This window comes from Mastomys coucha, unplaced genomic scaffold (genome assembly GCF_008632895.1).
Source record: "Mastomys coucha isolate ucsf_1 unplaced genomic scaffold, UCSF_Mcou_1 pScaffold12, whole genome shotgun sequence".
Taxonomy (NCBI): Eukaryota; Metazoa; Chordata; class Mammalia; order Rodentia; family Muridae; genus Mastomys; species Mastomys coucha.
Window position 1 is genome coordinate 85,917,076 of NW_022196894.1, and position 10,485 is coordinate 85,927,560.

General features: G+C 37.3%; 1 protein-coding gene across 1 annotated transcript in view; it reads right to left on the reverse strand.

Moving 5' to 3' along the window:
• The window catches only part of Cldn17 (claudin 17), a 45,684-nt gene extending 35,850 nt beyond the window's left edge, over positions 1 to 9,834 (reverse strand). Inside the window, exons 1-2 of the mRNA XM_031364749.1 lie at positions 9,096 to 9,834; positions 8,296 to 8,393 (exon numbers count right to left, since the gene is read on the reverse strand). Coding sequence (XP_031220609.1) covers positions 9,160 to 9,834 — 675 coding nt within the window. The 3' untranslated portion in view covers positions 8,296 to 8,393; positions 9,096 to 9,159. The remainder of the gene's footprint in view (positions 1 to 8,295; positions 8,394 to 9,095) is intronic.
• Between the last annotated feature and the right edge of the window lie 651 nt (positions 9,835 to 10,485).

Sequence of the window (10,485 nt, forward strand, 5' to 3'; positions counted from 1 at the left end):
GAGAGAGAGAGAGAGAGAGAGAGAGAGAGAGAGAAGTATATGTATATAGATCAAGAAGATGACTTGCAGAAGTGATTCTTCTCCCTTTCACATTGAGTGTTACTGATGGCACTCAGGCTGTCAAGTTTGGCAGTATGCATGCCTTTACCCACTGAGCAACCCTACCAGAACCAACATTACATTTTAAAGGACTTTATTTGTGCTTTTATGATCCTAGCCCGCCATATCAAACCTCTGTTAGAATCGGTTACATGGAGACTTCATTGTGAGAGATCTTGATGAAAACAAAGGGATTAAGTAAAATTAGATGTGGCCTAAAACTAATTAAGAAAATCCAGAAGATAATCATCCACAAGGTGAGATGGAAGAGCCAAACTTTCAGGGAACAAATTAAAATAACAATTACAAATGACTTATAGAGAATGAGTTTTCTAAAAAGAAACTCACAGATTATGATTTTTATTATGTTTAATCCTCATCAGATAGGTTAGTTCATTTCAGCTGATATTTAAGATGTGCATTTCAGATATTTCCTTGGGAAAGTGATTATAGTTGTTTGAAATACAGGATTTTGTGAGTGATGAGTTTAGGGGTAAATATAACACACATACTTCTAAAATGTAGGTATAATTACAACTCTACAGCAAGTGAAACTTCATCAAGCCAGCCAAGGATGCAGTGCTGCTCAGTCAAGCCTGATCACTGCAGCTCATGCCAAAGTCCCTGCATATTTAAGCAACTCTTATAAACTAGGCTTTCAGGAAAAACCACATTAATTCCAATGGAAATGAGGCAATGGTGAGCTTTATGAACACACCCACAGGCACCCATTTAAAGTCATCAAGTTGGTTGTTGTAAATGGATTCACAGGATGTCATCCATAGCTGAACACATAAGATTGTTTTTGAAATAAAAGAGGAACCCTACCCTAAGCACTATGAGTAATAGTAACGCTACCTCAAAGAAAACCCTTAATATTCAGAGTATAGCATTAGAATGGTGGAGTGGAAGTTAGATGAATACCTTTGATAACACCTACAAGAATTATTGCATTAGTATAGGTGATTGGTGCTAAGGCTTTAACCATAAGTATAGCTTGCAAATATTATTTCACATTTCATAGGATGCCTTCTCAGCTTGTTGATGGTTTTGTCTACTGAAAAAGAGCTGTTTCTGGGTTCTGCAGTTACTGGAGTTACACTTCTATGTTCTTTGCTTCTTGCTCAACTCCAAATAATAACGGTACACAAATGTGTTGATGGAACACATTAAGATTAAAGTGGCTTTCAGGATCTTGGTATTCAATGAGGGATGGAAGATACCTTTCAAATATTTATATACATAAGATAGCACTATGTAATATGGGAATTACAGAGTCAGTTACAATGCTGGAGAAAGCTTTAGTGTACCTATCTGTAAGGACATGGGTCGGTGGCACAAATTCCACCAACTGACAACAAAGCAAATGGTTTTCACCCTGTTGTATCAGGTTCTGAAGCCTTAACGCATCTCGGATAGATCCCTGTTGTAGATTCTTGAGTAGTTGCATCTCTACTTCTGCCTTACTTTCTTTTTACTTTTTAAGATTATGACATAATTATACCATTCCTCCTTTTTCTTTCCTTCCTCCAAACTCTCTCATATACATACCTATCTCTATCTCTCTATTTCAAATTCATGGCCTCTGTCGTCCATCCACTGTTGTTAAATACACACACACACACACACACACACACACACACACACACACACCCCAACATACATAACTACAACCTACTCATTCTATATGTTACTTGTGTGTTTGATTTTTGGATCTTGGCATTAGATATCAATTGATGTGTACTTTCTTTTTAACCTTTGACTCTCTTTAGGTCAGACTTGCTTGCTTGATGTTCTCTAAGGAAGCATGCCCCAATCATCTTTACTCATGCCCCATCCTCTGCTTTCTAGGAGCACTTTGATCTCCTATGTCAATTATCACAAACTGTACCATGTCACATTGCTTTTTGAGTCATCTTTGTTTATATGTATTGTTACTTGGGAGTTTTCATTATACACAGGAATTACTTGAGAGAGAAATAACTAAGGAAGCTATTTCCAGTTTGATGTAAGTTTCTTATGACTTGGAAAAGCATACAGAAGTTACTCAATGCCCTAATGGTGAGCTTCTTTACCTAAAGGTAGAAGCACCTACTTTTGAAGAATGGCACAGAAAGATAGAGAGACAACTTTGACAAACGTTGGGAATTTCATTAGGACTCTCAAAGACATTCTTGAACATGAAATATATATGGCTAGTAGAAGAGAAAAGAAATTCTACTGCCATTGATATATAGCTGTACCAGAAGAAACACAAAGTCAACATAAGCAAGTCTCACTTCTTCAACCACAGCTCCATGGAATGCTGATCTAAGTGCAAGTGTGCTAAGACAAATGTAGTTTGTGTTTGATAGAGCTTAGAACTCATATGTCAGAGACCTCAACTGGGGTTCTTAGAATGACTGGAATAGCTGAGAGTCCCAACCCTCACCTCACCACCAACGCCACCCATACTTCATTCATGTGGAAAAACTGAAAAGGATGAAGTATCTATGTGAATTGTTGCCTAATTTTATATTTTCTGAGTAAAAATGTCCGGAGTAACTAGAGTTAAACCACAATGAATAGTCATTCCAATTCTTTTAAAAGCAAATTAATTGTGACTCTTAAAGGAAAACTTGTTGAAACAGAAATTTTAGAGAAACATAATGAGTATTATTTTGGCTCCTTTTATATCTAACAGGACATTCAAGTGAAACGCTTTATGGATGGAGAAAGCAATAGACACATGAAAAGCTTAAGGCTTGCACTGCTTGGGGATAATAATAGTAATTATGCATTACATTTACATAATGTGTTGTGATTAAAATGCTTTCATAGACATTGCCTCACTCCATCCTCACAGTGGCCATTCAAGTAGAGGGAGTAATGATTATCATCTCCCTTATTTGGAGAGGAATGGAGATACATAGCGCATGCTCTTTCAATATATTTTAAAACAGTAGGGGAAGTGATGGCCTCACAGTGTGTCCTTAAATAAGTGAGATTACCTTCTTCAGTACTGGATTTCTTCCTATAATGTGAAAATTAAGGAAAATAATATAATAAAATATTCTACCTATTCTATATAATATATATGCATGTATATCTTTGTTCTAACAATGAGAAGACTGAAGCTCAGTTTGGCTGGGGGAAGCACATACTGAACTCAAATCTCTAAGGTCAGTACTTTGTCTATAAAGATTTGTGGCCTGTCCTGGCATGTGAAAGAGTAGAAATAGGTGGGTTCTAAGGAGCAAGTATCTATGAGAAGAAGGCAAGACAGTGTGTCTTCACCAAAGTATATAGACAAATCTCAATGATAATTCTTAAAAAAGAGTTAAATTCTGAAAGATACAATGCAGAGCAACAAGATTATTGACACAGACATTGATGATTGTAGTTCATTAGATATTTTAGGGTAATGAAATTGAAAATCATTTCATGGGCACAGAAAGCAGTATGGATGGAAGATCAAATGTAGGAGGAGGTAGGGCAGAATTTCAGTTGTGGATTTAGACTATCTGACAGGGAATAATAACGGATTCCAGAGCCTGTGTGGAAATCGTTGAAAGGCAAGTTTTTCTTAGGTAGGTTAGGTGTCAAGAATCACTGCTGAAATGCAGTATGGCATGAATCAGGTTTCTTGACTAAGAAGGAGATATCTAGAGACACTCACAAGTCTGAGAGTTTTACCATGTTGGCAGCCCTGGGTAGGAGGAAAGGAAGAAGATGGTTATTTACAGTTCCCAGTGCCTTTGAGAGTATCCATCACCTTGTAAAAGACAGGGCTCATAGTATGTTTTTCCTCAAGATAAAACTGAGTCTTCCCTTGATTTCCTTTCCAGTCTCCCATGGTCTCTCTTTCCCCTGCCCTGCATGCCCGTTTACTCTTACTGCTTATTCTTTCTGAATTGTGAGGGCTCACAGGATCATGTTTTCACATGGCTTCTCTGGCTGGTGATACAATTTGTGAATGCTATAGAACCTTTAGGAGGTGGGAAAAAGTTGGTGACAGCAGATCACTACAGACCCATCTGCTAGTTATAACATGGGCTCCTGGTTCTTCCCATGTTCTCTGTCCCATGTTTTACCATGATGTAAAAAGAATCTCACAACTCAAATTTATCATAGCATAGATTCTCAAACACAACTTTATCATAGCAAGAATATCAGTGATTATGCTGTAGATTTACCTACATTTCAATCTTCTGAGTAATTATTTAAGTAGTCATTTCTGCTAGAAAGTTCTGGGCTTTCCTAAGTTACAATCTCAATTGAGACCACAGCTTTGCTCCATCTTAAAGTTTGGTTTTTGCATGCCATTTTGTCTGGAATACTTCCTTAGTGAATAGTATCTATCCATTAAATAAATATTTTCTTGAAATTCCTCTTTTAAAGGAATATTAAAAGTGCAAGACTACTAAGATCTCTGATTTCCCCTAGGTCCCATATCTTATTATATGCTGATTAAATCTTTCCTTCATTAATTCAGGAAATATTCATTACCTCAATAAACTGTTGCTGGCTCCCCTGTGCCAGGTGTTTTGGCATACACATATAACTGTTTTAAAGAGTTGCACTTATCTTTTTGTGTTTCAAACACTTATGCTAAAGTAAGTTATTTAGTGAGGACTCCTTTCAGTTCTTTGGGCTTGGAAAACGGCCTCATTTGATTTTAGAGTCAAAACCCACATGAAAAAGTCTAGGTGGTGCCAAACTAGAGACTTCTCCTTAACTGGCAAGTGTTTCTGGTTAACAGTTCATGAAATTCTGCATGCTACCAGAAGAGCAAGGTAGATAGCAACCTAGCTACAAGCCTGTGATCTACAAAGGTGACCTGCCTGCATGATACACTGCCAAAGCATCAGCACAAACACTATAGAGTAACCAACCTTTATCTTATTGGAACTGAAGTCCACTCCACAAGATAGAACCCATGCCTGAGACTACTCAGGTGGCTAAGACTGAGACTAGATAGGCCATAGACCTAGGAAAAAACAAAATACTGTTCTTTTGCTAAAGAACCTGCAATGAATTGACCCCTGACGAAGTTCTGCTCTGCTCATAGATGGATGCTTCTCTCAGCCAGCATCACATAAACTTCCTCATGAGGTATGGGAATGGATACAGAAACCCACAAGTGGACAGTATGCAGAGAGTGAGAGACTTTGAAATACTCAGTCCTAAATGGGATGTCTCCATCATTTCCCTCCCCTCAGGCATCAGGGAGCTATGCAGACAAGGAGACCAAAAGACTGTAGGAACAAGAGGGGATGGATGACAGCAAAAGAGAAAAAAGAAAAACACTCCAGCATTTATCCAGACACAAGAGGATGGATGCCCATATGAAGTCACAGAGCCAGAGGCAGTAGACACATGACCTGCACAGGTTCAAGCCAGATGGGGTCCTGCTGCTGGGAGGGTTATGTAAACATGGCTTCTCATCCTTACTCCAAAGCCATCTCCAATTAGCAATCATTTGCACAGGGAAAATCATTTTTTCCAACAAAGTCTTATTGGGCATTTAAAACACACTTAGAAGTATGTGCAATGATGACTAGTAGATGGCCAGCACATAAGAAGCTCAGTGGTACTTTGGTACATTTCTTTTTTGTCTCACATTACTTTTTTGGACACTGGGAAGATCAAGCAATGTTTTTCTTTTGTCTTTGAGCAACAATTTTTATACCTGTCATTATTTAGAAGAGTCACCAATTGAAAATAACAAAGAGAAAAATCCACCATTTAGATCATTTCAATTCATATTTTTAAAGCAATAATTTTTATTTTAGAAATTTTAATGTATTTACATCATTGTCCCCTGAGTTTTCCTCTCTCCAACCTCACCCATGCTTGGCAATTTGCTGTGCAAAATGCTCCTGCCCTGAGCATGACAGTCCCACTACCTGTTGTGTGTAGGCATTAATATCAAACTTCATGGCACAAAGATGAAGAGACTGATCTCACTGGGAAGACAAGGACACAAAGGATTTCTCTGAGGACAGATGACTGTGTAGCTGTGCTATGCGTTACTATGGACTCCCTCAGCCTTGACAGGCAAAGTTCTGGGCCAGAAAAGACTGTCACACCTGTGTGTGTGTGTGTGTGTGTGTGTGTGTGTGTGTGTGTGTGTGTGAGAGAGAGAGAGAGAGAGAGAGAGAGAGAGAGAGAGAGAGAGAGAGAGAGTGAGAGAGTGTGTGTATGTGCATACGAGTGCATGTATGTGTGCATATATGTATGGGATGATACTCTTCAATCTCATGGTGTTTTAATTGTGGAAATCTGGGCAATATTTTCTTTTTCTATCTGTCAGGCAAAACACATCACATAGATGCTTCTTATCTCTATCTATCTCCCTGTATCCAACGTGGGTTTTTTGAAAACCCATCCATGCCCCCAACATGTGAATCATAACATAGCATATCTTACCTTGGATTCTTAAATCTCCCTTAGAGTTCATCACTTTTCCTAGTTCTGTCTTCAAATACTGATACTAGAAAGAAAGAGCCTCTCCCAACACACACGCTAGAGACAAAGACATTTAGTGCCTCCTAACTCTGTTCTTCTGTATTGCTTCATATATAATCTTAAAATCCACTGAGCAATGCTATAGTTTACTCAGAGCTACCTCAGAATTCATACATATAGACTGAAAAATAATAACTGCCTTTACATTTCAGAAGTTCTTTTTGTTTTATCTCTTCCCTGGAGGAGGAAAGAATACATATTGGTAAAATTTGGCAACTATTTTGCAGTCTGTACATTGCTTATGCACAACCCTCAAATATTTATTAAATCTAAATGAAGGTTCCCATGAAATTGAATTTCATTCAAATCTTAGGAAATAAGGACATATTTTTTGTATAACTCCTGATTGTGGATAATTTACATTCATAATGTGTCCTTAAATATATTTAAAATTAGTAGATTCATTTTGGTGTATTAGAGAAAATATCACAACCAACTGTAAGATGGAAAATCAACATTTCAAAAGTATATCGTGATTAATGGGAAAGCAGGTGACAAGTCTGTTGGTCAGGTTTGTTTTTCTTCATATTATTTTGTAGCTACTGGGTGGTAGTGGTTCAAGCCTTTAATCCCAGCACTCAAGAGCCAGAGGCAGGTGAATCTTTGTGAATTTGAGGCCATCCCGATCTACAGAAAGAGTTCCAGGAATGCCAAGGTTACAACAATGAGACACCTATCTAGAACAACTAAAAAAGTTAAAATAATAATGCAAAAAAGGTAACTAATGTTATCATGACTCTACCCAGAATTGTACCTTGTCCTCTGTGATCCACTGGCCAGCAGAGAGACATACTTCATTTAGAATGAAGGGCCAATTCTTGTAAAACTAATTATTCCTAGATCAATCAAAAGGTAGGACAAATGACTGCCTGACAACCTTTAAGCATATGTCTTTGCTCTCTTGATGGCTTATCTACTCAGCTGCGTAAGATAAATGACTCTGTCTCAGTACAACCATCTTAGGCTTTTACAGGTAAAACAAAATAACCAGAAAATGTCACTGAAGTAACTACTTTCACAAATATTTTATTGCTTTTATTTGAAAATATTTACTGCTATGTTACATGTTACATTTAACATCCCTTATGTTTTGGAATGTAATTTTTGTTTTGTTAAAGGGCTTTGAATTATTGAAAACGTAGTTGATTGGTAAAATAAAGAACAGTTCCATAGAGGATTTAGCTTTAAGTCATTGTTAAATTAATGTGTCAGTTAGTAGGTTAACTCTTAAGGGTAGATATGCATTCTCTAGCTAACCTTGTAACTAAGTCAGTCACTGGAATACATAGCAATTTTACTAGCTTATTATATTTTAATAAACATGAACACATGAGAAATATTTGAGGAACAATTTAAAGCTTCTTGTGAAACTACATGCTGGGTATTAAATATTTTATTATAAAATAAATATACTGTTTAAGGATTAATGTTGAATATCCAAACACTAATTCACAGCATAGCAAGGCTATTAGAAGCCATCTACAAGATTAGATTTTTCTCACTAACATCTTAAACCCATATTTACCTCTTAAATCCCATACCGCTTTTAATCTTGATATTGTTATATACACAAGAGATGCAAAGAACTGAGAACATATGTTTCAAGCATAACACAATGCATCAAGATCACCATTTATCTATTAGAGAATTTTTAAAAGTAGGAATTAGTTCATCCCCACTAATTACCTGGATAAGTGCCTTGGCTTTATTTCATTTTGCATGTTTAGACCTGTACACTGACTAAACAGGACAGGGAACTGAAACCATTCTTCCAGTGCTTGAACCTGTGGATTCAACAAGGATTTCATTTGTCATAATGTATTTCTTTGCCTAATCCAGATAGTTGATTATCATAAACCATGAGAGTATATTACTTTCATTTATAAATTATTTTCTTTGAATGGATGGGTCCACGACAGATTAACCTACATAAATTGGAGACTTTGAAATCCATCTTGCATAGTGAAAACAAAATTCCTTTATCCTTAAAAAATAAAAAGTTGAATTTTTAGTATGAGTTTTCCAGAAGAATTTTTTAAAATTCATTATTAGTCAGTAAAAACTTTTGATGAATTCAACCACAATTATTTAATATATGAATTTTCCACATCTATAGCTTTACACTTATCACCATTTAGCTATAGCTATATATGTAATAAAAAATTTCGAGTGAAAACAATAGGTTATGTTTGAAAACGGGTATGTTTTATTTACATCAATTATAACGTAACATTTTACTTTCTTATTTAATACACGACAAGCAAAATTTAGTAATCATTATCACATGCCCATAACTGAGAATATATTTGATATTTTACTATATAAATTAGAATAAATATTGAGTTCAACAAGAGTGAGCTCAAATAACACAGGGAATGACAATGTCCAAATAAGTTACTTTTATTCCTACCTCAGGGAAAAAAATCCTAACTTTGATCTCAATTTAAATCTGCTATAAAAGTAGTTCTCCTGCCTGATGTACTCACAGTTTCTGGGGTGACTTTATAAAACTCATGAGCATAAGCCATGGGCTGATGTTGGAAGCAAGCCTTAGACGTAACTGGTGGAAGTTTTTCTAGACACAGTAACGTTCCTTTGGGTATTCTTTTGTGGCACGCGGTATGGAGGACCTGGGTGTCTGTGCCACCGTTCCTTTCTGTTGCAGCAGCAATATCCACAGAGCAGCCCACCTCCAATGAAGAGGACAGCAGCTGTCGCCCAGCCAAGGAAGAGTGCTCCTCCAAGTTCTCGTTTCTGCCCTGCATGGATGGTTGGGTCGTAGAAATCTCTGATGATGATATTGGCAGTCCAGGACACTGGAATCAAAACGAAGATACCAGTCAGAATAAAGAGTACTCCTGAGGTTCCCAGCAAATAGGCTTTGACCCTCTCACTGGAGCCGGTGCACTGGATCTGTTTCATGCCGCAGATGCCAATAATGAGAGCAATCAAGGAAAGAGCCACAGCCACACACATGAGTGCACGCGCTGCTTCCAGTACTGGAGGGAGAGCCAATATGGAGTTATAGAATTTGCACTGCAACGTGACCATAGCTTGCTGGATACAGTTCATCCAAAGCCCTTCCCAGATCCTCTCAAAGATAATAATGTTGCTGCCAATGAAAGCTGACACTCTCCATTGAGGCAGAAGTGTTGTCCCAATCGTCCCAACCAAACCGAAGAATCCAAGAACTAGTCCAGCAATCTGAAGGGGATAAAAAGCCATTTTCTTTCCTTTGCCTACTGGTCCAGCCTGGAAGGGTAGGAAGATAGTCAAGACGAAGAATGTGTTGGAGTCTTCTAGTCTAGAGGAGTGCCTGGTCTTCTCCACTCCTGATACCCATGATGTGTCCGTCCAAATCAGCAGCAATGACTGGACTTGACTTAACTTGAAGTACCTGTTGTAAACTCATGTGAGCTATTCCCGCACACGCCTTCATTTTTGTTTGGTTTATTCACTAAGCATATATAATTCTTTCCCAGCCAATAAGAACGTAGCCAAAGATATGCCAAGAAGTACTGACTTCAATGTTAGCATTTCTCATGTTATTATTGTCTTAGCCATGCTGTAATTAAGTGCCAAAGCCTCTATTGTGCATTACTAATTACAGAGCTGAAAACATTCACCTAAAAGGCAGTCTGATATGAAAGTATAAATATATGTGGTTAAGTCAGAATTTGAAGATGTCAAAACTCTGCCAGTTTTTCTGAGATAAAACAAAAACCATTCTGGACTTTGGCCACTAGTTTCTTCTTGTGAAAAGCCTCTTTTCCTAATGTTGTTCATCAACTCTAAGTTTACTAAGACTTATGGGTAGTAATATTTAGCTATTTCACATCAGGACATCTACTAAGACTAGGAATGCTTACAAAGAGA